General features: G+C 39.5%; 1 protein-coding gene across 7 annotated transcripts; it reads right to left on the reverse strand.

Moving 5' to 3' along the window:
- depdc5 (DEP domain containing 5, GATOR1 subcomplex subunit) lies at window positions 1-27,728 on the reverse strand. Of its 7 annotated transcripts, none has more exons than XM_028472647.1 (43): window positions 27,695-27,728; window positions 26,515-26,582; window positions 26,342-26,429; window positions 26,208-26,254; window positions 24,530-24,615; window positions 24,372-24,455; window positions 23,700-23,749; window positions 23,475-23,544; window positions 22,992-23,070; window positions 22,840-22,901; window positions 22,685-22,754; window positions 22,538-22,610; window positions 21,956-22,059; window positions 21,814-21,888; window positions 21,603-21,737; window positions 20,985-21,046; window positions 20,231-20,304; window positions 19,767-19,836; window positions 19,660-19,696; window positions 19,462-19,582; window positions 18,573-18,790; window positions 18,253-18,453; window positions 16,578-16,713; window positions 16,419-16,489; window positions 16,206-16,253; window positions 14,900-15,086; window positions 14,630-14,790; window positions 14,195-14,312; window positions 13,839-14,006; window positions 11,414-11,636; window positions 10,649-10,782; window positions 10,389-10,473; window positions 10,199-10,261; window positions 8,547-8,635; window positions 8,065-8,145; window positions 7,162-7,294; window positions 6,243-6,342; window positions 4,786-5,016; window positions 3,912-4,081; window positions 2,408-2,579; window positions 1,732-1,792; window positions 451-533; window positions 1-380 (listed from the first exon to the last, which is right to left on the reverse strand). In XM_028472647.1, exons 2-43 carry the CDS (start codon window positions 26,570-26,572, stop codon window positions 58-60), a joined length of 4,701 nt encoding a protein of 1,566 aa, XP_028328448.1. In that variant the 5' UTR covers window positions 26,573-26,582; window positions 27,695-27,728; the 3' UTR covers window positions 1-57. The 7 variants fall into 7 exon arrangements, 6 of the variants coding, with proteins under 6 accessions (XP_028328448.1, XP_028328449.1, XP_028328447.1 ...); XM_028472648.1 differs by having other exon boundaries at window positions 10,649-10,779; window positions 27,461-27,708; XM_028472646.1 differs by having other exon boundaries at window positions 27,461-27,708.
- Window positions 27,729-27,782: the final 54 nt, after the last annotated feature.

A 27,782-nucleotide genomic window follows, 5' to 3' on the forward strand; every position in this document is an offset into this window, starting at 1 on the left:
CACGCAGAACTTTCTTGATTTATTAGAGAGAAGTTTAAATATTCTCTTCGATTCGGGTCATGGCGGATCATCGTGGGTAAATTCAGGAGCGTTGGCGTTCATCTTTTCCTGACATCCGTTCCAGAAGTTCAGCAGCCGACCATCCTTGTTGGAGCAGAAGTCGGTAAAGTCTCTGAGCAGGCGTTCGGCCAGCCGCTCGTCGCCCAGCACGCCCGTCCTCCAGGCTTTGGTCAGCATAGTGTTGTAGGCCCAGTAGAAGCCCACGCTCTCCTCCCCGCTGAACAGACACTGGTTGTTGGAGGTGGTGGAGTTTCGGCGGCGGCGCTGCTGCCCGCTAGAGTACTTCCTCTTGGAGTACGGCAGCTGGAGGAAAATTGTTCCTGAGGAGCGACATCCCAGTTATTACCTTCAAGCACACTGGAGGATTTGTAAAAATGTGAAGCTACGAACCTGTGACGTGGATGTACTGAGGCTTGTTCTCAGAGGGGAAGCTGTAGGTAGAGAGGGAGAACTTGTCGTGTACAAATCCAAATCTGAAATGTAGAGCATATGAACATAGTTTATATATATATATATATATATATATATATATATATATATATATTCCACATCAATGGTGTACTAACTGCATGTAAACATATGTAATCTGGGAAGTTTGAACAAGTGTTCCTCTAATCATCTTCATCGGTCACAGGCTTTTTCCAGGTCCAAAATAAATAGTCAAATTACCTTGTGCTTTTATTCTGAAGGGGATTTACTTATGCGGCTATATCCTGTCTCTCCCTACTTCTAACAGCAGAGGGTAGGGATGTTGAAATATAAGCAATGCACAATAAAAAAAAAAAAAAAACTACTTCCCTAAAACTAGAATTTTTTACCATTTCTTTGCTGGTCTGATAAGATCCTTAAGTCAATCTGATACACCTTAACCCAATGTTTCTTAAATGGAGGTACGAGATTGCATCACAGGGGGTACTTGAGAGAGAAAGATTAATTCCTGAATTAATTATTAAATTACCAAATGAAAGCATTACAAATAGAGCTTTTTATAATGTTTATTTTTAGTTAAAAATTACAGTTATAATAATGATTATGAAAATTATCTTGATTAGAACATGAACTGAAAATACGGAGCCAATAAATACAATTTCATTTTACTTATTTACAATGAGATTCTTTAAAATGTGGGTTAACACGCCTTCATTTTATTATTATGCTCTATGTGTTTTTTCATAAAATTCAGAGCAAAATATTGCAGTTGGACAAAGGGGGTACTTAGATTCATAAATAAGAGAAAGGGGGTACTTGTGCCAACAAAGTTTGAGAACCACTGACTTAACCCATGCACATGCTTATCCAACCAAACACATGGGACTGGTCGCTGGTATGGAATTCCACAGAGGAATTAGAATGCCATTTTATTCTGTAATGTTACAGTTTCACAGTAAACATCAAAGACATTTTGTTTGTTGAGGAGTTAATAATGTGACCTAAAATTAGCTTGGGGGAGGGGGTCAGTGTATAAATTAGGAACGGTTATTATTGTAAATTTAATGTTGGACAATATTGGTGTATTGAATATCAGCAAAAACCTAATATGGAACATCTCTAGTAATGATTATTAAAGAAGAACCCTGATGTTTTCCCTGTACAAACACATCAGATTATTTAATATATAGATTTAAGCAAGTGAACAATGGATTTGGGAGGCTTGTGTGAAACTAGTCGTACCTGTATAATATGGCCTCCTGAAAGAGCTGCATCCTTTCCCAGTAGGTCTCTGGTTCAAATCCTGTTTAGAAAACAAATCATTTCAGGCTGACTCTCATGAAGCAGGTCATACTTCACACAAACAACTTTCAGAATTAAAGAGGGTGTGTGTTTTTACAGCTTTAATATACACTGAAGAAAAATATAAACGCAACACTTTTGTTCTTTTTGCTCCCACTTAACATGAGCTGAACTCAAAGATGTAAAACATTTTCTATAAACACACACAATACCTTTTACTCACAAATATTGTTCACAAATGTGTCTAAATCTGTGGTATTGAGCACTTCTCCTTTGCAGAGATAAAAGTGTCTGCTAAATTAAATTTTAATCTTGTAGTCTTATATGCATGAGCATGAGAGATAATTGTCACACAGTTCTCCCGTTCTCGTCTCCCATGTTATTTGTTACCCTTCTTCCATGTTCTCTATAGACGGGATGATACTGAAATTTTCTGTAAAGCACCTTGTGGTTTTTACCTGTGAAAAGCGCTCTAAAAATAAAGATTACTAACTTACTTACAGTTATACATATATATTTTTTACAATTATTGTATCTAGATAACGTGTCTGAATACCATGACACATGTTTCACAGACACGCCCCACACATTCACAAAGACAGGAGGACAACCTCACCTTCAAATAGGTTGTCGCTGTTGTTCTTCAAGAGGCACTGGATGCTGAGAGGGATGAAGAGCTGAGCTCTCAGAGGATCTCCGTACAGCGAGGACGTCAGAGCAAAGGGAACCTCCAGAGCAGGAACCAGCAGGAATCCACAGGAGGCGGCTTTCCTATGCCAACCCTGAACCTGTGGGATCAACACGGGTTTAAAACTGATCTAATACTGGTATAACACTGGTTAAAGAATAGTTTAACAGGTGTGCAAACATGCACTGTGGTCCTGGGGGGTATTTCATCAAAGTGTTCTCAGTAGAGCCAGGCTTACGGTTTAAATCTGGTTTACCCAAGCCGTCCGTGACCACGCTGGCTTTTCCCATTCCAGCAAACTCTTCTCAGCTTGGAGCTCCCCAGCTCAGCCAAGTCAGCTGACAGTGTTTAGCTTAAGTGCACGTCTTCTGTTACTGAGCAAGGAGAATAAAGGATGGACACGTTTAAGAAGTTTCTGTGGTTTGAACATTTTAAAAGTAGTAAAGGGTTAAACATGGTGTTCATTAGTCAATTTATCACAGAAAACAACTGAAGCATGTGATCACACACTGATCATGTGAAATTAAGTTTTGTTTAACACCTGTCAGTGTTTAATAAAAGACGATGCTGTAACTCACAATTAAATATGTAATTTATGAGACTTGTGAGTGTTTGTTGAACTCAGCACTAAATATTAAATTGAAATGACTGAAGGGAGCAGCTCAGCGGTGCTGTGTGACGCTGGATTTCACACCCAACACTGCATGTGAGCAGCGCGCACGAGATGTGTGTGCACTGCGCGCACATCCCGAAAAGCGATAGTGTAGTTCAGTCATTGGGAGCCTTAGTGCTCTGCCCTGTGAATGTCCCTGAAGCCCCTCCCTCTCTGTATATTCAGAGCTTTCTCATTATTAATCGTGCGGTAAACGGAGGCGATGGATACGCAGCTCGTATCCTTACATAGACATATTATTACTGATGGTTTAAACGCATGGAGACTGTGAACATCTCATTAAAAAGTATGGTACACATTAAAAACGTAATAAGGAAATGATTCTATCATCATTTACCATGATATTCTGTTAAATTTCCTTTTAAAATACTGTATTAAAGCGGTTAAAAAATTATAACAAGTCTTTTTGACTCCTGTTTCCTTTTGTAGATCTTTGTTGAGTGTTTTAAAGCATCGCTAAATGATTTATTTCAAAATGATGACGTGGTTTCATGAGCGTGTGCGTCTGCAGCTTAAGCCAAGCCTGCTGCTTAAAAACCTGGTCGGGAGCAGGTTTGCGCCATGGACGGTTACATTGGTAACTAAGATGTGTTCTTGTTGATGAAACTGCCGTTCCAGTTAGCACCCAGCTTGACGGAGCCGGACTCTCAGGTTAAACCTGGACTTAACCCTGAGCTTGGTTTGATGAAATACCCTTCTGCTCTCCTTACTGTCAGTAAACAAACTCCTACCAAGTCTGCTGAAAACAATGACTTTTACCATTTCAAAGAGCACTGCGGTAGTGACGGCCATCCAGTGCAGCTTGATCTCAAAGGCAGAGTTGAGGGAGAAGTTCCCGTGGTGATAACAGCTGCACCACTCGCTTCGGTCACTGCGGTTGTTGATGTCCACGTCCAGAGTCACGGTCTTTTGTTCTGGGACGGTGGCAGCTGATGGAAGGAGAAGAAGAGAGATCAGTAGAGGCAGAAGACGATTCACCTGTTTTCATTACTTACATAGAAGATACTTTAAGACAGACACAGGCAACTGGTGGCCCACGGACCATTAGTGGCCCTCGTTTCTGACCCCTAAACATCTACACAAAATTATTCCAAAAAAACACATAACAATGACAGAAACACACAAAATGATAAAAGAAAACCAAATGATGACAAAAAGACAACATAAATACATTAAATGACATCAAAAACACAAACTGCTTGTTTTTCCCTGTATTTTTGCTTAGATGAATCATTATTTTAAATGCTGATATGAATGTTGATCAAATGACCCTCACATTTAAACAATCAGTTTGTAGCCTCGCTTTGGTAAAAGCTGCCCATCAATGCAACAGAATGTAACGTCTGTGTGTGTATCTGTGTATGCACATACAGTATATGTTTGGGAGGGTACTCAAATATACACTACCTATTTGTTGTCATGTCCAAACACAAGAATTACAGCATGTAATAATGTATTTTTTGTCTATTCATATACATTCTGTTACATGTTGATGGTATAAACAAGGGCATAAAAATAGTCAAATTAGACCATGTTTCCTTGATAAATTAGAGGATTTTTCTAATCTGGCTCACTTTAGCTCAAACTAATAATGGTATTCAGGAGCACAGAAGATCCTGACAGTGAGTCCTACCCAGCAATGCGGCGGCCTGACTCCGCCCCCCAAAGCTGCGGCTAAAGGAGCTATGTCTGCTGGCATAGGAAGCCGGTCGGCTGGGCAGCCATGGCAGGAGGAAGGCTGGGAGGTCACAGGGTCGACCCTCCTCCAGCACGAAGGCGACCTCAAACCACTTCCTCTGAAAGTCCTCCAGGGCAGCAGCAGACCAGCCTGAGGTCGCTGTGATGGGAGGCTGCGACGTTTGAGCTGCAGGAAGACACAAAATTAAAGATTCTGCACAAGTCCGAAGAACAGAGAACTCGGTTATAAAAATAAAATGAGGTCAGTTTGTTGTTGTCTCAATGTTGTCTCTCTTCTTGTTCTTGACATGTCTTGTGTAAAAGTTATTGTATTGTTGTCCTGCTCCTGGACCAATCAGCATACTGAATGCGTGCGTATTAAATGAATGGCGTGATCTGACACACATGGTCATCAAAATGACTGAAACAGTTCAAATGTGTCCCCTTGTCCTGTGTCTTTAGGAGGAAGACACTCTACTATGATCACTGGAAGTGCTCGTACAGGTTGGTGTTGGTGCTGACACCAGTACGAACTCATTATAGTCTTTAAAAACCTTTTCAACAATTATGAAAATATCATGTATTTTAGTCCTCAAAGAAACTACGAGAACTACAAATTCATTTGTCATCTCTCATAAACAGCGGTCATACACTTTGCACTTTGCAATTAGTGACGTGCGTGTCAGAGTCGAGGTTCTCATACTGTGTTTAGGCTAATCGGAACCGCTAATTTGGTCACAATAGAAAAATGAACAAGTATATTACATTAAATACATATAAAAATATTAAAGAATTACAAATGAATTAAATAAATGATATGGTGTGGTTGATGATCATGTTACCTTATGACTGGTTTCTGACAGCGTCGTTGATTAAAACTACAGATGAAATGCATCACTGTCATCTGAAGTCACATTTGGGTTTACCGGTTGATGCTATGCTTCGACTGGTGATCATGGTATCTTGTGACTGGTTTTTGACAAACTAAGCACTTCTAGAAGTTGTTCTTAAGGTTTGACAAGTAATCATGCTATCTCGAGAGCGACTTTAACAAAAAAATGTATTAAAAACTATGAATGATTGCACAGCAGTCATCTGTATTGTATTGTGATGAGCAAAAGTTTGAGCATTAAAGCATCACAATTCATAATAAGCACCAGTTTAACTGAAACACCAACCTGTAAAGTGCTCTTTGAGAGCTTTTCCCTCCGTGTTCCTCCCTCAGTGCTTCCTGCATGCTTTCTTTCATCCGCTGACAAACTACCTTTGTGGGTATTAAAGCTCAGGTAGCGTCAGCTGATCTAACAGCAGGATGTACCGTCACTAACTAATCTACTGTGACTGCTATTTTCACCTTGAAAACCTAGTCCTCCTCATGTATAGTATGTAGAAAGCTCTAGTCCTAGCCTTTACCTTCTCTCTCCAAAACAATCCTATAGAAGTAAAAGCCGTAGAAGAAAGTGCGCATCGCGTCTCCTGAAGCGTGAGCCACCAAACCGTCATCCAGCATTTTCTACAGAAAGAAGTCACAAACACCAGTGAAGTGTTAAACACAGCATCAGACTATCAGGACTAGCAGAGCAACAGTGTTGATATCATCAACCAACAATTATTCACACGACACAGACTAAAGAATCAGAATCAGAATCTCGATACGGCGATATATTGCAATATTTTTTCGCACGATCGATTATCGATATGCTCGCGTTAAGTATCAACTAAAAAAATATTTTTTTTTTAATTGTAATATTTGTTTTATTATTTTCAAAACCTTTTCTGCTTTTTCACTAAAATGTGCACGTTGGTCTTCACAGAAATGTTGTCAGTTTGTTGAAGGAACCAAGATATTGTTTATTGGAATATTTCACTATAATGGTGTCACTGGTAAGAAAGACCCTATTTTTTGTTTACAGAAAGCACTATTGGAGATACTTATTCGTTTACATTGGTATGTTGACACTTATTTACAAAAATGTTGCACTAAAATAGTGTCACTGTTCATAGGACACTTTTTCAATTTATTGTCTTTCAGAGATGTAAAATAAAATTCTTTTTCACTTAATCTTTTTTTTTTTCTTGTTATGTCATAGATTATCGTAGATTGATTTATGACCAATATATCGATAATCGTCATAGCGTGAGATAATCATTATCGTGAGCTTTGTACTGCGCATCGTATCATGAGGCACTCACCCCTATGGTGCATGGTCCGAAAAAAAACCCCCAAAAACAAACCAGAAACAGTATAATAATAATTATAATAAATATAAGGATGAATAAAAATATGAACACAAAAAGGGTTACTGCATGGACACACACACACACACACAACCTGCATGACGTCCACAGCGGTACTATGATTAACTACGCCCTCCACATTGTCGACCAGCCAGTGAACGACCTCTGCGCTGATGAAACAGTTCCCTGGGAGACCTTTCTGCTCCGGGAGCAGTTGTACGCCCGTTCTATTGGAGGGAAAACAGGAAGTGAGAATACCAAACTGACAGTTCATGCAGGGCTCAAATCCAATGCACCGGTCACGATAGACGATAATTACCTTGCAATATTTTTTGGAAAGGAATAAAGACCAAAAGAAATTGCAAATGGACAAAAAGTTTGAGTTTAACTATGGGTTTACTTACATACTCACTCTGGGTGTGACTTTTTCCACTATGAAAATTAAAAAAACAAAAGCCAGAACAATCTGGTGTAGTAGATTGTGTGAATTTTTTTTCATCTGATTTTGGAGCCTCCAGTTGTATTGTATGTATCCTTTATTTACCTGCTTACATGCATGACGCTGTTAAAGTGCACAAGTAAAAAACACAAGCACATAAAGGTTTTGAATGCTTAATAAAACTAAATAGAATTCTAAAAAATACTCATGTCCCTTTGGGTGCTCCATATAATATAAAAATCTACATGTATTATGAATAATTATTTATTTATTTATTAAATTAGGCACCATGACCCACTTTTGGGCCCTTCTTCTGACGACTACCCAACCATTGCTACGGCTATTAGCTCCAGCAAAGTCAAGATCTTTCCATACAAGGACAAAACCTCTCTAACCTCTGCCTATGAAAGAATGTATTGCAGTATTTACTACACGAGCTACACAAATAACACCAATGCCAGAAAAGGAATGTGGACAAAAAGCAATACAGAGAATCAGTGTTTCATGTTGTTAATATTAATGAATCGTGTTTCTTTCCCACAAACCCATCCTTCTCACATTGGATGTTTGATGGCCTCCAGAATATCCAAGATGGCGGATGAAGAGGAGAGGCTTATTGCTCCGGGCACCGACTGCACACTGTAAACACCAAGAGCCATTATTGCCACATGTTAATCACTATCAATACATGTAATTACTGTGTGTTATTATTATTAACCCACACACAGGAACAGTTTGAGCCCAGGACTGCTGTAGATCACAAGCAGTTTTGTATATACTGTATAAAAATCATAGTTTATATAACGATTATGTGTTGAATTAATGAAAAGCATAAGAAGGATTAACTGTTTAATCATGACTTAAGATATAACGCTGAGCATTGCTGGGTGCTGTTTATCAACCTGGTGCTTTTAAAAGCTCACTGAATCACTGAAGCCTGAAAAAACTACACAGCTCCAGAAACACTAAAGTAGCCAGCTGTTTCCACGCACTGATTGTTGGACTTATAACATCTCTGCATACAGAAAGCAAAGGGTCACCTGCTGTCTACACCGCCGGCTGCAACATCTCCTGCAGGCAGCGCTGCTGCACTTGCCGACACCACTGCCTCACTGGTTTCACCTGGAAGCTAAGCAGTTACAAACACATTGTTGGCTCCATGTCCTGTTTTAGGAGTTTACAGTCATACAGGAGGAGATTTCGGCAGTGACGTGCAGTCAGCGAGGCAGGTGAGGCTCATTAAAATACAGCAACAATGAGAGAAAATCAGTTGTTTTTTAAATCCAAGACAAAAATGTCGGCAAAAAAAATGGCTTCATATTAAACATTATTTTATTTTAATTGCTATCATATTGTTGAACATTATGGAATTGATTAAAATTAATTTAAAACAATACATGTTTCAATGAATGCGAATGGAGTGTCTTGGAGTTCATAAATTTGTACGCTTGACTCGAGAGGAGTCAGTGCCTCACCAGCCATAAACCTCACCGCACGTCACTGGTGTATAGGTACGGTCATGCAGAGGGCTTTGAAACACAAGCAGAGGAGTGCTGCTGGGAGATAAAAAGCACTGCAGGAATGCACATTGCAAAATATAAAAAATTTTTTTACGCAGAATCATTTTAGAACAATGATATTAACTGTAGTGATTATAGTGTTAATAACAGTAAATGCAATAAGAAGAAACTTAACACACCTGCTGCCTGCAGCTTTAAATATTTATCTTTTTTCTCAATTTTTTTGAGAATGTGGAAGGAAAAGCTACTCAAACAGCAGTCTGTATCCTGTGTGCATAGGTTTAACTGGTGATGCATCACAGAAGTTTAAAGTGTTAGTGCTTTCACTAAGTGTTTACATCAGACTGAACCACTTGTTTGGTCACAATACAACAAAAAACTTTCTACAGCGTATGTGCTTCATATAATCAATCACCAGGTAACGTGATCACTGGACCAACTTTGAAACCAATTGAGACAAGCGCTCAATGGGAAAAGGAATTTACACATTCTATAAACTGAATTTTGTTATATTACACCAACCACTTAACTTTTTGGCATACCAGTTAAACTGGTGATCATTACAACTGGTGTTGCCTCATGGAAGTTACAAGGCCTTGATCCTGTCACTTTCTTTTTACATTAATTTGATCTACTTGTTCAGTCACAATAAAAACACTTCAGATGAATGCTGTTCACTCATTTTAATTGTCAGAAAGCAGTCACAAGATAAAACGATGACTAGTAAAACCGTAACACCCAATGGTACAAGCGCTCAGTGTGATCAAGTTAATCATTTTCCTATGATGTTAAATTGTGACAAAAGAGGCTTTTCTTTTTCTTGTTTTAGTGACTTTTATGCAACTTTTTTTTTTTTCGAGCAAATTTAACAATTTAAATTTTTTTTAATGTGACCAAATATTCCAGTTCATTTCAAACAAGCAGTAAAGCATCACCTCTGACACGACATGTTAAACTGATGCATCGCACACCTATAATCTAATTCACATGTAGTTAGTTTGATTATTAAGTAAAATATGAATATTAGTCGAGGTTTTAACCAATGGACACACAAAGTGAAGACTATGTGATAACAACAGGAATGTTAAAGTGAGTGGGACACACCCAGTGAGTGGGCTGCTGCTGAGTCGTTGTGTTAACCAATCACAAATCAAAGAAACCCCGTTACTGACCTGCGAGTGATAGATGTAGGAGGAGCGAGGGCTACGAATAAAATCCAAAATAAAGGAAGTGTCCTGTCAGCATGGAGAAAACAGAGGATCAAGCACCCAAAGCCCCGAGCAGAAGCATGGAAAGATGCAGAGGTCAGAGAGCAACAGAAGCAGGTGGACCGCCCCGTCCGACCCACGGACCCACTCTCACCTTACGTGGACTGTCTATGTGTCCCAAGGAAACACTGGAGGTGTCACCGACAGCTGCTGAGGTCTTCATCTGCTCCTCCAGAGTCCTGAAAACATGCACAACAGGTCATCCTGATAACATGGCCCCGCCCCCTTTAACCTATGACCCTGCTCAAGATTCTCAGAGGAAGGAAAACCTCTTCAAGTTTCCTGATCCGTCACCTGAAAAGAATGTGAAACGGCTGCTGCACAGACGGTGAATAAAATATAAACTGTACAAACTTGTGGTTTTGCTCCATCTCCAGCAGAGCAGACAAAGCCGACGTGCCTTTCTTCACCTGCGGAGGCGGAGCCTCAGCCAGGTAAGGAGGGAGCGGACTGCTCACCTGCAGACCTTTGATAGACGAGCCTTTCTGCTGCAAACATAGCACGAGGGGTTAATGTCCGCCTTGAATAAATGATTAAATGTAAATAAATATATTTAATGTGATAATTGCTTAATGATAATAAATAAGAGATGCATAAATGAATAAATAGCTCATTAATGTCAATGCATTGAGTTTAAATACTTGAAATACCAAAATACTGAATTGTTAACTCAATTAATTTAAATATTAAGTTATCTAAATAATCTATGAATAATATATATGAACTCTTTATTATACATATATAACAAAGTTACTTAAACCAATACATTTTCGGTTAAGTTTTTTAATTTAATAATAAAATTAAATGAATTCTCTTTTCTAAATATATATATATTTTAATTATGTTTTGTTTCATTTTATTTAATACATTCAAATCATAAATTAATTTACTAATAGTATTTTTTTTTATTATATTCTATTTATTTTTCTGTTAAGTATTCAATTTACTTTAATAATAAATAATAATTACAAACAATAGATAAAAATAATCAATACATTCAAATTTTCAATGTTAACGATGAAAAATCTGTTCATTCAATTAAAGTTTCAAAAACTAACCAAAATACTTTCACATTATTAATAGGATTAAAATAAATGGTGTATTTTATGCGAGTCTCACCCTGATCATCCTGTCCGATCGGTGCCGTCGCCGAATACGGTTCAGCCCTTCTAAGAACCGAATAAATCCATCCAGCAGGACCCAGTTCCCGTTCCCACTCATCCCAGCAACGGCTCCCTCTCCGTACACGTCCCAGTGTCCGTCTCCATCAGCCACACGCCGAGCAGCGCCAGCTGGCAGCAGCAGGAAGCGAGTTCTCCAGAACTTCAGAGAGTCGATCAAACTGCAGAGAAAAGACGCATAAATCCATGACACGGGGAAAGAAAACGGTCTGCAATACGTAGAAGGCTAAGATTCCTCGAGGAGAGTTTGTTTATGCCTAACCTGGGAGGATGCCATAAAAATGTAGGGTTATGAAACAGCCACTGCACAGAATGTAAAAAAAAAACACACATAGCGACAACAAAAGAACAGAAAACAACAACAATACACAAAATAAGGAAACTACATTCACAGAAGTGTTCTTATATTAGCTGCTATACATGGAGGCATCTCTGAGAGTAGTTGGTGTAACGATAACAATGATAATGGCGTTAGTCTGAGCTCTTAGGCTGAGGTGAAGCTGAAGGGAGCCTTGCATGGTGCCCTTCCTGTGTCACAACCTATATATGGTCATGCTCCAAAAAGTAAACCGGAAATGTGCAAAATCACACAGTAAAAGGCTAAATTTAACATTAAGATGGATATAATATGGTAAAACTATTTAGGATGTGTTCTTGCATTTAGCATCAACCCAAATTTTGGTGTCGAGTGCCCTTTAAGGCCTCTGTAACGGCCCTTGGGTTTGAAAGAACAAGATGCTGGAGTCTCGACTGATGCTTCTCAATGCCCCTTTATTTCAATGCTGAGCATAGCAGAGCACCGTGAAAACTACAAGACAACACACAATGCAAGTTATTTAACCTTATAGTTTTGTACAGTGTAAACAATTCACAAACATACTTTATTTAATCATTTTAATCATGTAAAACCAGACAGGTAATTATCAATCCTCATTATTGTAATCTATAAACAAATATTCATCATTACAGATCACACCGTGTCTGAGCTCACTCCTTGCGTTGACAGATTGATCTGACAGCTCGCGCTGACAGCCCGATCTCCCAACACACCGCTCCTCTGGAGGACTGATCCCACTCTCTAAGTGCACTGCTGGTGCTCCCAGTTCAGTGTCTCCATAGGCCATGCTGTGGCTGATCGATCGCCCTCTCCTGCTGACAGCTGCTTCTCCCACTGCTATCCATACACAGAAAAACGCCGCTCACCTGGGTAAACACCCCTTTTAATCCCCCCATGCACAAGTAAGCCTGCTCCTGCTGGGTCCTAAAACCCATGCTGTTTAGGGCACCGACAAGAAATCCTGATGCCCAGTGGCGACTACAGGTAACTGCAGGGATGAGTTGTCTTAACACAGGAAAATGACAGTCTGAACATATGAGAAACAAGTCCAAACTACATCCAAAATAAAACAGTGTTTAAGATTCCAAATAAGTGCGCCAGGGGTCAGTTACAGCCTCGGTTCCCAAAGTAAGGTACAAGTGCCCCCAGGGGTAAGCAAATTGTCACAAGGGGTACGTGAATAAAAACAAAACAGTGTGACAACAAATATAAACACAGCAGCAGTCAGGAGCCTCCATGCATTGCTACAAATTACACATAGGCCTTTGTACGACTGCCCTCTAGTGGTGACACAGAAACAATCTCATCAAAAAGCAAAAATATGACGAGAGCTACATTGCTTTGAAAGTGGATCTTCAGCTTTGACAAACATGAAAACAAAATACAGAAAAAAACTTTCTGCGGAGAAAGATTTTAGACTCAGACTCTGTCAGATTCAGCATTATAGAGTGATGTGCATCCTCTGTGATGGACTGGCGCCCTGTCCAGGGTGTACCCCCGCCCAGCGCCCTATGAGAGCCGGAGATTGGGACCGGCAGATCCCCGCGACCCTGATAAACGGGAATAAGCGGGTATAAAGATGAATGGATGGATGACGTGCATCCTCTCATTCTCGCCCTTCTCATTAAAGTTGTAGTTCGTTGTATTTCACAGTTTCAGGGTGATGGATGTTGTTTTACTGCTATATATTCAATCAACAAATGTTTAGTAGATTTATTTTACCAAAAAGAAAGAGATTGTTTCTCAGAAAATGACAGTAGGCTAAATAGTTAAATAAATTGAGTGCTAATTCTGAATAAGATGTTTTATTGATTACTATTCTATTTTTTTCTCGATACATTATTCCTCAACAGGTTAGGTAAAATTCAGAGACAAATTTCACTGTAGGGCTACATTGCATATGACATTACATCATGTTTTTTAAGTGTGCAGAAGTAGAGGGTACATAGATTCGAGGCTGTGGAAAGTTTGAAAACCACTGATTTAAGGACTCCCTCTATAAAGCACACACCCTCACAAAGCGTACCTGAAGTCCTCAGATCCTGCAGAGCAGATGTACTGGTCTAGGTAGTTCCACTTGTACTCCTCCAGCCTCTCGTGTCCAAACTCCACCCAGCAGGAGATGAACTGGGCGTCCCAATGTGGAGGACACAGACTGTAGCTGTATGGGATCTGTGCACACTCATTGGGATGCCTGCAAAACACACACACACACGCACACACACACACACACACACACACACACACACACACACACACACACACACACACACAAGCACACACACACACACACACACACACAAAGAGGAGTAAAGGAGTCACGTTTTCCAGAGGCAGAGCAGGAGTGTTAGGAGAGTGCGTTGGATGTTTTGATGCTCTTACTTTGGAAGGTAGCGAGTGACAGTGATGATTTTGTCTTTGAGGCAAACTTTGTGAAAGGTTCGACCCATGCTGAGCCAGATAATGGTTTCCTCCTCAGCTCGATGCAGAGACACAAGACCTGAGAACCACCACATGCTGTTGAGTATTGACCAGTTTGCAGTAGCTGAATGAGTAACAGTAGGCTCATTCTGAGACACACTCTGTGTAATGTTGCAGTAACTCCAGTGGTGTTTTACATCAACTGGTAATCATGTTAATTGGTGACTGAGTCCGAGTGTTAGCTGTTTGTGCTCATAAAATGGAAATGGTTTATCCAAAACACCAGCGACGCTTTCTATCTGGAAAATGAAAATATTGTCGTCTATTCTATCTGCAGATTTGAGCTGTTGTGAACCTCCAAGATCTCCGTGGTGAGGATGTGATCAGCTGACCTACCTCTGGTGTAATGAGGACTGCTGCCAAGGGGTGTGGCAACAGCGGAGGGTTGATTCTTATGGTTTGATTGGACGATGATCTGGAAGCCCTGCATCAACCTTTGACAGATGAACTCCTCAAAGACTTGGGACGCGGTTACCCCCGGGGGCTCGTCTTCCCGCCTGAAACACAAAGCTAATGAGATGAGCGTGCGCAGATCAGCAGTGCGCACTGTTGGCAGCACAAGGAGAAGTTGATTCTGAAATGTGTGTAAACAATGTAGAGTCAGACCTTTCCAGGTCGCTGTGCGGCAGCAGGTCGTAGCAGCCCTCGGTGTAGTCGTTCTGTAGAGTCTGACGGTCAGGAAAGTAGTCTGTGGTCAGAGGGAGGCAGGCCGGCATCGTCAGAGACTTCCAGTCCACCCCCACAGTGCAGCAGAAACTGGGAACTATGGGCGGAGCGGACAGCTGAAGGAACTCTGCAGGAGAAACCAGGAGAAAGCAGCGGTCAGACAAATAGGCCGTGGTGCTTAGCAACGTTTGTAATTCTCTTTAATTAAACGGTGATCAGAGACATTCTCTAATCGTTTCTTTATCATTATTTAAGTTTTTATTTGTCCTGCGATATCAGCACTATTTTACGACATTTAATTCAGGAACTTTCTCCTCAATAACGAATTTTTTGAAAATTATAATTGTACTCAAATTTTGACATTAAAAATATTTCGACCAAACCTTTCACTTAATCAATAATTAATCTTTAACCAAACAAAATGACATAATTATCATCTGGACACTTTTGACATGCAGTTTTTTATTTGGATGGTTGGAAAAAATCCCATCCACATCCTGATGCAGACAGTAAATGTGCTGTTTTTGGGCTTTTGTTGTTGTTTTGTGTCCTTTTGGAGTTTCTGAAGTTGTTTATGTTTTTGGGGTCGATCCGTTTATTTTTTCAGCCTTTTTGGTGTTTTTTTCCAGACTCCAGGATCTTTTTCTGACAGTTTGTGCAGCTGTCATTTCGTATTCCCTCCACACACCCTCATGTTGATGGTATCTTTCCAGGGTGAGGGATAAGGAGACTTGAAGAAGAATGTTTGTGTTCCATGTGTTGCAGATATCTGGATAGGATATATAGGAACTCCATACCAGCGACCAGTCCACATGTGATCCATATATTTTTGTAATTTTGTGTACCTTGGTGTTGTTTCGTTGTCAATTTGTACAATTGTCATTTATTATTTTGTGTTTAAATTTGTTGTTTTTTTGTATTCATGCATTCCATGTATTGCAGATGGTGCTGTCTTCCTCTGGGACTAAGAAAGAATTCCATAACAGTGACCGGTCTAACATGTATGGGATAGCTTAGCACATAGTGGCACTGGCTGAGGAGGGTCAAATTGTAAAGAAGTAGCTACAGTATGTTATCGTAAACTTATCCGTTGAACTTGTCCTTTTAAATCGATAGGTTCCTTATCGATGCATGCACCCTATTAGTAATTATTACTGTTGTTCCACTCTAAATTAACTTAGAAAGTCAATGTCAATGTAGAAATGATGAAGAGATTCATGTGGGGTGCAAGCTAAAAGACACTAACTTGGATCAGGAACGCTTTTGAAGGAGGAGTCACAGTGTGCTGAGGATCCTGTACAGTGGAGAAGAAGCAGAGAGGAACCATCACATTTTGGTCTTTATGGTCAGTGTTTCCACCATCTGCAGGTCCTTCAACTCTCAGTGGTATAGATTCAGTGTGTCTTCAGTGTAAACTGTTCTAAACACTGTTCTTTGTGCAGGTAGAGCTCCAGTCTACCTGGGCCTTTGTCCTCTTCTTCCAATCCTCCTCCAGAGTAGAAGCGGTTTTCTCGGGCTTGGCGAGTTTCCCTTCAACCAAGAGAAACAGACAAACGTGGTTTTCCTCACTGCAGATTGTCACACAGCAGATCTTTGAAGGGGGGGAGGAGGGGCAAACCTTCCAGTAGCTTCGTGATAGGCCAGCTCCAGTAACTCAGCAGAGGACTGAGGTTGTAGCCTCAGGTGGTTTTCCTGCAGCTCTGCAATGTTCTGTCTGGTCTGGTGATGAATCTGGATCGTCTCACCAGAAGGACCTGAAGGAGGTTTGGCACCGGATCATTGGACGAAACCTGAGATCACGACCATTTCAACACCCATCACCAGTGACGGTACCAGTGCCCTAAAGTTATGCCTCGTGAGGCACCGGCTTCTTTATAATCAGATTTACAAATATATTAATGAATACCACAAAATTGTCTGCTACAAAAAAAATGTCCTTTGGTTTGGTGGAATCCTATTGCTTATTGACTGCCATGAATGCATTATTCTGAATGTATTTTTGTATTGCAATTGACTTCAGACCATTGACTTTGTAATTGTAATTGGCATGGAAATTCTACAATTTAATCAAACGCAAACCTGTGGAACCATGTTACAGTTCAATGTCTCACACATACGTAGTTAATAATTATTAAAATATGTTTACAATCAACTTTTCCCACGACCTGTCACTTTTCTTTATTTAAAAACATTTTATATTGAGGGGTATGCTGTCAGAAAAAAGGCTCACCAAAAATATTAATATCAATATTTTGATTGATTAGGAAGCTTAATAAGGTAACCAAGAGATGAAAAACAAATTAGATGATAGATAATATTTTTTTAGTGTATTCTACAGCTGATTTAAGACATGGGTCAAACTGACCTGTTATCATTAGAGATGCTAATAAAGCTACGTTTTATGAGTTTATTTATTTCAGGCTCTGTAATTGTGATTAATTGTAAAGGTAGGGTAGGTGATTTTCGAAAGCTGGCATGATTTTGAATGTAGCCTCCCAGATGGCTCCGCCTTTACCCCCCTCGCCCCACCCCTCTGTGCTCTGTCTCACTCACATGCATGCGCACAACTGCTGCTGAAGAGGAGCTCAGCTCATCGCTTGTATTGTGTAGAAACGTCGTTGTCTCATGTCTCATTCAGCAGTAAATAAACAATAAACTTTACCATTATATATGTTAAAAAACGTGACCAAAAACTGTTTTAACTCTGTCAGCGGTGACGTGCTTTCAGTGTGAGCTCATGCATGCGAGGGGTCGAGAACGAGCAGGGAGATGTGATTGGTTAAAAAAAAAAAAAACGGTTTGTTTTTTTCCATTGGTTGAAGTTTTTACAGATTTACAGCTGCTACAGCTGATGGATTTTCTTCGCTCCTTTTTCAGACACATGACATCTTAATTTCTGTCAGGAAATAAAGACAATTTCAACCAAAAACTTAAAAAGTGTATCTGGAGAAAATTACCTACCCTAGCTTTAATTGAACTTTAGTAATTGAGAACATAATTGTAATTTACTTTCAGGGGAAAAATAACAGTTGTACTTTTAATTGTAATAGTAATTGGAAAAAAAACTGTAATTATACTTGAGTTGTAATTGAACATGAATGATTAAAAATGCAATTGTCATTAAAAATCGTAATTGACCCCAACCCTGGTCTGAAGTGTCATTACTTAAAGGTTATTATGCCCTATTTTGGCTATCCTTGGGTTGTAAAGTGTTATATAAATAAATCAAAAGCTGATTGATTAAACATCGCCCTCCTTCCAACATGATGAACAAACCCTCTGTGTAATCTCACCAACGGGGAAGGTGTGCATCCAGCGGCGGCGGTTGGAGGTGAGCTTCATGGGCATCTTGGATGGAGTGAAAGGGTTAATGAGGGCTCTCTGGAGGCTGTAGCTTCCTGGACGGACGTGTGGAGCAGACTCTGCACTTCCAACAGTGAACCTGCCGGGGGCGCTGGAGTCCCGCTGAGAGTTCTGCATCTTATCCAACCGTTCTGTGTGAAGAGACCAAACATGATGTCATATTTGTGCCACAACTCTGAACAACTTGGAGACTTTCTTGGGGGGGATTAGGTTTGGCACGTGCGTAAAGCTTCATGCAGTGACGACTGACCTCTGGTGCTGGTGTATCCCAGAGAACTGCTGACTTCATACTGGGGATGCGGAACTCGGGGAATCATCAGCATGCTGGAAACCGGACCCAGACTGTCGTCAGAGTTGACGCTGCGCTGCTCCTCGGGGCCACGAAAGCGAACAGGAGGAGAGACGCCCACACCGACTTCCGCCGAGCCCCAACTCTTCCTCCCACTCATTGCATTTTCTCGACCCACTCTGAGAAGGAAGGACAGTTTCGGACTTCAGGTACAAAGAGTGTGTGAGTAAATCTACCCTACAGCACAGCAGAAACACACACATGTCTTTCAGGGCTTTTTCTGGAAGTCTCTGCAGCTACCGTTTAAGATTTCCTCCAAATACAATCATGTTAAAGGCGTCTTTTCAGGTGAGGAAGAAGGAAACTTGTAGAAGTTTTTCTTCCACTGGGAATCTTTGCACTCCACGTCTTCCAAGTGAAAAATGTGATGTTTTGGTGTCTTTTTGGAGTCATTTTTTTTTAATGTCTTTTTGTTGTTGTTTTGTGTTTTTGTTGTTTTGCGTGTCTTTGGAGTATTCACTTATTCTGTGTATATATTTTCTTTTTGTGCCTTTTGGAATCATTTTGCGCATTTCGTTGTCATTTTGTGTATTTTTGTGTTGTTTTGCTTGTCTTTGTAGTTATTGTGTGTACTGTACTGTCTTTTGTATATTTGTCAAGTGTGTGTTTTTGACTCTGGCTGAGCACAGTCAAAAGGTAAAGGGGGCGGGGCTATGTTACCAGGTTGACTCTGTGCCATTACATACTTTATCGGCCAACAGGTAAACAAACAGATACCTATGGTACTACATACTGTACCAACTTGTTTATATTGTTTCTGATCAGTTGTGTGTAAACCAATCGGAGATACCTGAAGTTTGGGTTTCTTTGAATACGTGAAGGAACCGGGAGTCGAAACACCTGAGCGTCGTATGCATCGTAGTCCACCTGGATAGGTAAGCTGGTGTCTGAGTCCTTGGATGTGCAGAGAGCTGCAAGACAACCATGAAATCACCTCCAGATCTAAGATCCTAATATAAACCAATGTTGAGTTAAAGAAGAAACTTACTGTGCTCTTTGCTGTGCTTGAATCTTTCTGCCTGAAACTGAAAAATGTTTTTTTTAATGAGGAGTGAGCAAATAACAGTATTTGCAGAGCAGAAAGCCTGAGTTCACCTTTGTTCCAGCCAGTTGGATTCGGGGCATGAAGGAGCTGCAGGAGTTTTGGCTCCTGGACGTGAAAAAGCTGTGAAAATACGAAGACGCAGTAAAATCAGTATTATTACACACCGTTTAAAGTAAAAATAATTAATAATCTGGTGCCGCTGAAAAAGTGGTTGAAAATGGGCGACCGTCTTCTGATCGAGAGGTTGGGGGTTCCATCCCAGTCTATGTCTATGTGTCAAAGTGTCCTTGGGCAAGACACTGAACCCTAAATTAATCCCAGTTGTCAACGAGCACCTTGCATGGCAGCTCAGTCCCACTGGTGTGTGAATGGGTGAATGAGCTGATATTATAAAGTGCTTTGAAACTACTTCAGTGTGGGGGATAAAGAGCTATATAAATCAAGTCCATTTACCATTTTACCATTTGAATAACCCTGACTTGTACAGGACCAAATGCTGATTGGATCATCTCACCTGTGGTTGATCCAGTGAGGAAGGTTAAAGTCATCTCCAACACAAGAGTCTCCAGATGTTGTCCTGTTGTGCAGCTGTGGAGGAACGAAGGGCAACTATGACAGCGACACACACACACAATTTCAACCTGAAATAAACAAGAAGTTCATCTAAAAGCCTATAGATATCTGGCAGGTTATCATGCTAGTAAGGGAAATACTCATTCTCACTCTCAAAGAAATTCCTTCAAAAACAAAGGCAAGTAAAGAAAATGTACCTTTATTCTGAATATCTTATGGAAATCTATATAAAGAAATAAGAAGTGCCTTTGATAAATTACGTACCTATTTTTAAGTGTGATTAGTCGGCACTCTGTTGCAGAGATCTATTTTATTCAAAATAAAAGCAGATTTTTTTTCTGTCCCAGGCTTGCCATATATTGGTCTGATATTTTTATGTCTCTTAGTGCAGCATACAATACAGTCATTACGACTGATCCTCTCTTAGCCCTGTTTGGTACCCCCTTACAGCCTACGACCTCCAAAACCTGCAGACTGTCCTTGCCTTCTCCACCCTGCTGGACAGGTGTCTCATTTTGCTTAACTGGTAACTTCCTCACCCTCCATCCCACCAGTGGTGGGATGGAGCATCCCACCATCTTAGTCATTAGCATCTGTCTGATGCTAATGACTAAGCCCCCCCCCCCTCCTTATTTTTTATATTTCATTTCTGTTGCCGACCCACATGTTGAAAACCTCTGCTTTAAAAGCATTACCTTGAATAAGGGCACGGCGTGTAACGGCTGCTCTCCCATGCACACCAAGTCAACACCGATTCCTGAATGAGAAAAAATAAACTTTCTTCATTTTCAATGTGACATAAAAGCAAAAGTGACAATACAAGTGTGTTTGGTGTTAGTGTCCTGCCCTCTGGACCAATCAGCATCCTGTGTGTGTGTGTGTGTGTGTGTGTGTGTGTCTGTGTGTCTGTGTGCGTGTGTGCTAAATGAGCAGCATGATCTGACGCACACGGTTATCAAAAGCACTGAAACAGATCAAATGTGTCCACTCCTCTTTTTCCTACATATTTGGGAGGAAGATGCTGGACTTTGATCACACTGAGCATCACGTCCAGCTTGTGTTACAGTGAGACTGGTGATCATGTTATTTGTTTTTATTAAGTGACAAAGGATAAAATACATGTAGGTGAGATTTTGTGTAATATTGTAAAATCTACAAATGCAATTGAAACACACACAAAAAAAATGTGTAGTTTCCCATTTAGTAAAGATTTCTGTTGAAACATCAACCGCGTAAATGGGTTCCATAGTTTCCACCAAGTTGGAATGTTTTTTTTAATCAACAATCAGTAGGTGAAGGCCCCTCACACTTACCGTTATCAATCATCCTCTGCTTAGTGAGGATCATCAGCAGCCGATCCACCTCAAACACTCCCACACCTGGAGTGATGACCACAGACATCTGACCGGTGCGGTCAAAGTTTCTGTTCATGTAGTGTTTTTCGAAAACTAACAGAGAAAGTTGATCATGATTAGGAAAAAACCACCTAGTGTTAAATATCACCACCTCTGTGTTAAAACTGACCATTGAAGGACAGATTAATGGCCTCCAGGTAGTTTCCTTGTGCAGCCGTGGAGTTCTGGCCTACAGGAAACCCATCTGGAAGGAAATAGAAGCTTCTGCTCACAAAGGAAATGTAACGGTTGAGTTGATTAAGGTGCATTACCTGCTTCTTTTAATCGTACAAGGACAGGATATTGAATGAAGAGCTTCTTTATGGTCACCAGTAATGACATCCACTCGTCCCGCCTCTCGTTCTGAGCCACAACCCTGTTTGGCATCAAAGATCATTACAGTTTATACCTTTTTATATATGTAAGACAGATATGGGCAACTGGTGGCCACATGTGGCCCTGGGGCCAATTTTAAGCAATGCCTAAGACACAAAATACACATAAAAGCCAAAAAAGAAAACAAAAATACACAAAACAACAACTAAAATGTACAAAATGACACCAAAACACAAAAAATGACTAAAAAATACACTTAAAAATGGCCCAAAATGACAATAAAAACACACCAAATGACACCAAAATCACACAATATGACAATAGAATACAAGAGATTACACACAACTTTGAATGAAAAATACACTTACAGACGGAAAACAACAGCAAAAGATTACATTAGGAAAACAAAATGACAAGAACAACACACCAAATGAGCCCACAACACACAAAATGACAACAAAAACATAAAAAATGAAAATCAGAAAAACACAAAATGATACGTAGGCTGAACATTTTACCTGTAGAAGTCCTCATAAAAGCGTTCCTCGTGATCCCGTCTGATATAACCTCTTAAATGTTCTGGAAACTCCTCTGAGAGCATAAAAAATACGAGCATTTAACACTACCAAACTGTTTTCCAACAAAAGGGAAGCAAGCGGACTCACCGATAGTTTTTGCGTTGTAGTAGGTACGTGAGAAGAGAACCACGGTGACTTCGTGACTGCAGTTCTTCTCCTGTTAACACAAAGTCTTTAACTGTGATGCTACAGATCTTTTAAAAAGATGCTAAAAATACACACACGCGCACACACACACAAACCTTCCATTTGGTGAAAAGGTCACACAGGAAACCATTAACAGCTTTTTCAAAGTAAAGGTCGCCTGCAAGAGAAAACTGTTTAATTGTCATCAAATCTAAGCCACAGAAAGAGAAACAATTATTAAAAAAAAAAAAGTTTACAGATGACGAACCATAAAAGTCAAAGTCCCACATCTCACAGCTCATCTGGATAAATATATACACCATGGCAGACGTAGATCTGAAAACCACCTGGGTCACAGGGAAGGTCAAAGTAATATTTACATTATCAACAATAGAATATAAAAGTTCTTGTGTAGATGTATAGTTAGGTTTATACTGTAACGTTCCCTTACAGTAGCAAAGAAGGGGCTCCTTTTCTGAATAATGTATTGATATTTTCTAATCTTATTTATCTTATTTGAGTATTTTTGTTCAAAACCTTTATGTTTTATAATGTTTCCTTTGACGAGTCATTCTATCTAAGGCCAAATGCTCAGTTTTAGATCTTTTATGGTTTACCTCTCCCTCCATTTCTTTCTTTTCTGCTTTTATATATTTTTTCTCTCAACCTGATTGGAGGAAATGAACTTTTTTACTATTTACATGTATTTATTTATAGTTGATAATGGACAGAACCGATCTAAAGGACATACTCTGGTATCTTCACTGATGTAACCACAGGTCACCTTCTCCTCCTTCACCCACAGTTCACTGGCCTGGGCTCTACAAGAGGGACAAACATCACCAAGGTTACGGATCTCATGAAAAGCATAATTACAGGCTCCTTAACCACTTTCTTTCTAACTGTAAATATCATCAATATATTTATATATATTAATTTAGGTAACACTAGGCAACTCAGTGTCTATATACAATACCTGATTCCTGCAAACTCCACCTTCTGAGAAACATAAGCACAGGTGCTCACCTGAGGGGGTGACAACAAAGGTAAAATTATAATTACACAGTGCAAAGACAGCAGAAAAAACATTAATATACACTGAAGACTAAATTCTTCAGCCATTTAATTTGGGATTATTGGTAATTTATTATTCCAACAGGATAATTTGACCAGATAACATAGCCCCGTCCCTTAACCCTTGGTTAGCCAGTGCTGCTACGTGCTAAGCTAACCAAAACAAGTGGGACAGGTTGCTGGTAATGAGTTCCTTCATAAATTCAGAGGTAGACAACACATTTACCATCTGCAATAAAGGGTACCCCATTATTATAAGCAAACTGCTTCTCTCGTCTCCTTTTTCAGCATGTACAAAAAAAAAAAAAAAAAAAAAAAAAAATGTAAAAAAAAAAAAAAAAAAGTGAATGTAACCATGTCGGAAATAAACTGAATAAATAAAATAAATCCTTTTGCCACTGATTTATGGGTATGACTCTCACTTTGGGTGGAGAACTCCTGGGTTCAAATCCCAGACAAGTCCCCACTTTGTGTGTCTGGGAAGTCTCCACAAGGAGCTAAAGTTTCAACATTATCGTTTAATCCCAGCAGTTTGGTTTTCCTTTGACATCACCTACACTAAACTAAGACCTACCAGACTCTTCTTCAGTCTCCACATGTCTCCTCGTCCAATGTACTGATCCTTGAACGTCAACTCCACAAGGTCCAAGGTTACCTCCTGTGAAAGGAAGACGTGTGTGAGACAACAGAGAAAATATGCCACAAAGTATTTAAAAACACACTGGAACGTACCTCAGGATTCACAATGTTGACAATGACGTCCTGGTATGCACGTAACTTGAAGACTTGTGCAACGGTTTGGTCCACACTAATCATCTCTGTAACAAAAAAGTGGATAAAATCAAGAGTGAAGCGCCTTGTTCCTGTTTAAAGTCAGAAGGGAAGAGTACAGTTATATTTACGTCACAATCCTGAGCCTTGGATAGCGGAAAAATATTGGGTAACACTTACTTTAAGTTTTATACATAAAGGTTGACATTACGCTGTCATTTTAATGACATGACACCTGTCATTAGCATGAATGAGGTGTCGTGAAGGCTGTTATTAAGAGTTGTTCAATACCCGAACTAGGGTGTCCTGATTCTATATTGATATCGATATTGATATTGGTCCGATATCAGCCAAAAAAACGAATATCAGATTTTATCAGACTGCATCTAAAATCTCTGACATAAGCGCTCCGATAAGTTAGTTGTTTTTGTCCCCGCCCTCAGTTGTTCCCACCATAAACTGACAGTAAAAAATAACTGACGTGAACTTGAATTGCTGACTATTGTTATTGTTGTAAGTAATAGTTATTTTTCTTTATTAAAGAAAAAATAAGTAATAAAAGTATGTATGATTCATGCTGATATCGTATCAGATCAATATCGGTATTGGTTGTTATGCAATGCTGCAATATCAGTATCATATCGGCAATGAAAAAGTTGTATCGGGACATCCCTAATACCGATATTGCAGCCTTGAGTGTTGGCCGATACCGATGTCGATACGATATCGGCATGAATCATACATACTTTTATGACTTATTTTGTAGTGTGGAATGTTAGGAAAGACTTGATCATGTGATGTTACTCAAACAGAGAACAATAGTCAGCAACAGTAGGGATGAGAAAAACTGACCCATTTATTATTAACCAATTGGTTATATAATTTTTAACCTTCAACATAATATCTACAGTGTTCTACAACTGAATGAAATAAATTACATAAAAAATTGATTGAAAAAAATTAAATAAAATAATCACAAATTTTAATCCGATATCCGATATTTGTTTTCAGGCTGATATCGGACCGATATCCGATATCGGATTGGGACACCCCTAACCCGAACCCCACCTAACCCCACTAGATCCTTCCACCTAACCCAAAAAATGCCAACATAGCTCCAAAGGTGTCATAATTTAATGAACGACAGTTAATGACAGCCTTCATTACACCTTATTCATGCTAATGACCGATAATGACAACGTAATGTCAGCCTTATGTATAAAACTCCAAATATTGAGTTGTTGCACTGGAAGTGTGTGAAAGAGGCTTTAGAATGTGTGTGTAAATGTGTGTATTCTGCATTGTGTTTCATATAATGATTTTTGTATGATCTATGTCAATTTAACTATCATTTTCCATCTTTATTTTGACTCTTAAAATGATGAAACTAAATTAATCTCAATTTGTTTCGTTCCTTCGTGCATTCTCTTGCCCTGCTCAATGAATTGATCAATATCTTCAATGGAAGCTGTCCTTGTGTTAAAGGTTCACAAATAAGGACATGTGCTTATCTCTAATCATTTAAACTCAATACTAATTAATTTGGCTCCAGATATTAATCTAACATTAGCGATAGATTCTAAAAATGAAGTGTCTACATGTGTAGCGGATGCTGGTTTGCATCTGAAGTACAGTCTACCTTTCTGCAGATCATCTTTCAGGCTCTTCACTTGCAGCAGCAAAGGGCTAAACAGTTCAAACACAAACACCACATTAGATCCTTCAGCGTGGAAGTGCGTGTGAGTGGAATTGCCGACAGTGTGACACGCTGACCTGTATTCATCTGTAGGATGAGCGATCTCGATGATATCCCCCAAACTGACCTGAGGGAAAACTTTGGGGTTTACCACCAACTCATCGTCTGCAGGAAGCAGAAGATCAGAGAGTGTAAAAAAACAGTGTAAAAGGAGACGTTTAGGCTGCTTTACTGGACGTGTGTGCCTCACCGCTGCCACCAAAACCTTTCTTGTGCAGCAGAAGCTTGTAGGACTTTGTGTTCTTCATCGTGTGCGAGCTGAAGAAGGATGCAAATCATCATTCATTAACAATTGGTTGGTAACAGCACAATGTGGTCTAATTGGACAATTACACTGAAAGTCAAAATTAATCTTCAAATTTCCTTATCCCTCACCTGGGAAGACACACAACACAATACATAATATGAAAGAAAAATCACACAAAATAACAAAAAAATGAAAAAAAATAAATAAATAAAAAGGATGGCTTTTAGAGGGAATGTATGAAACATGAAATACCCTAAGTTTACAAAAGTACACAGAACAACAGAAAACATAATCTATACAAAAAAATACAAACAATAAACACCTTTAAAAATTGAACAAAAAAACAAACAAATGATGATAACGATTCACAAAATTACGTACAAAATGACATTGCTCTACTTATCAATTGTTAACAGTATTGGTAATAATGCACTGTGGTGAAAAAAAAGACTTTTTTCAAGGACAGTTTGCTGTAGTTCCACAAATTACATGAAAAAAATGCTTTAGATTTTAGGTCAGAGTTAAACATGAACAATAAAAGATTGTTTTGACTTACTAAGAAAATAAAAGTATCTTAACAACACGTTTTTCTTCTTGCTAGGCATAATAATATTATATATATAGTATCTCCATGAATTATGATTATTTTTAATATAACTACCGTCGTGAGTTACCCTTTAAAAATAAAGTATTATGTTTACTTTTTAACATTTATTTACGTGTTTTAACCCTCGTGCACTGTTGCGCAGGCGCACTCGCCACCCGAACTAGCTTCCTGACGTAAATATCTTAAAATATGTATTTTTAAAGCTAAAACCAACTTGTTCCGAAACCAGAAAACATACAGTTAAATCGATTGGTTTGAAATAAACGTTTACTGCAGTATTACCTGAACGATTTAAGCAAACAGCTCCAACTTCAGCCTCGGACGTCTGCTAGCTTAGCACAAGGCTATAATAAACAAACTGAATAAAGGATAACCACAACTGTGAAAACCAGCTAGAGCAAAATACATCCACATGTTTCATGTGACCAGGTTAAATGATTTAAAAATGTCGTATTTTCCAGTGTACACGCTAACGGTGACATGATGTTGGCGTACTCATGTTGCTATCTGTCTTACCCATAGACATTATAATACGTAGACGCCGCATCGACTGCTGCCTCCCACTGGAGCAGTGCGTCTACATGGCGGCCATCTTGGACCGGTG

Source organism: Gouania willdenowi, chromosome 17 (genome assembly GCF_900634775.1).
Source record: "Gouania willdenowi chromosome 17, fGouWil2.1, whole genome shotgun sequence".
Classification (NCBI taxonomy): domain Eukaryota; kingdom Metazoa; phylum Chordata; class Actinopteri; order Blenniiformes; family Gobiesocidae; genus Gouania; species Gouania willdenowi.

Excerpts from the sequence above, each read along its gene's own strand:
- depdc5 (XM_028472647.1), bottom strand. The coding sequence starts at position 26,572 with ATGAAGAACACAAAGTCCTACAAGCTTCTGCTGCACAAGAAAGGTTTT. Across the intron at positions 16,714-18,252 it reads GATGCACACCTTCCCCGTTG|GTCCTTCTGGTGAGACGATC; the intron begins GTGAGATTACAC and ends AACCTCCTTCAG. Across the intron at positions 10,474-10,648 it reads GAGATGGAGCAAAACCACAA|GACTCTGGAGGAGCAGATGA; the intron begins GTTTGTACAGTT and ends GCATGTTTTCAG.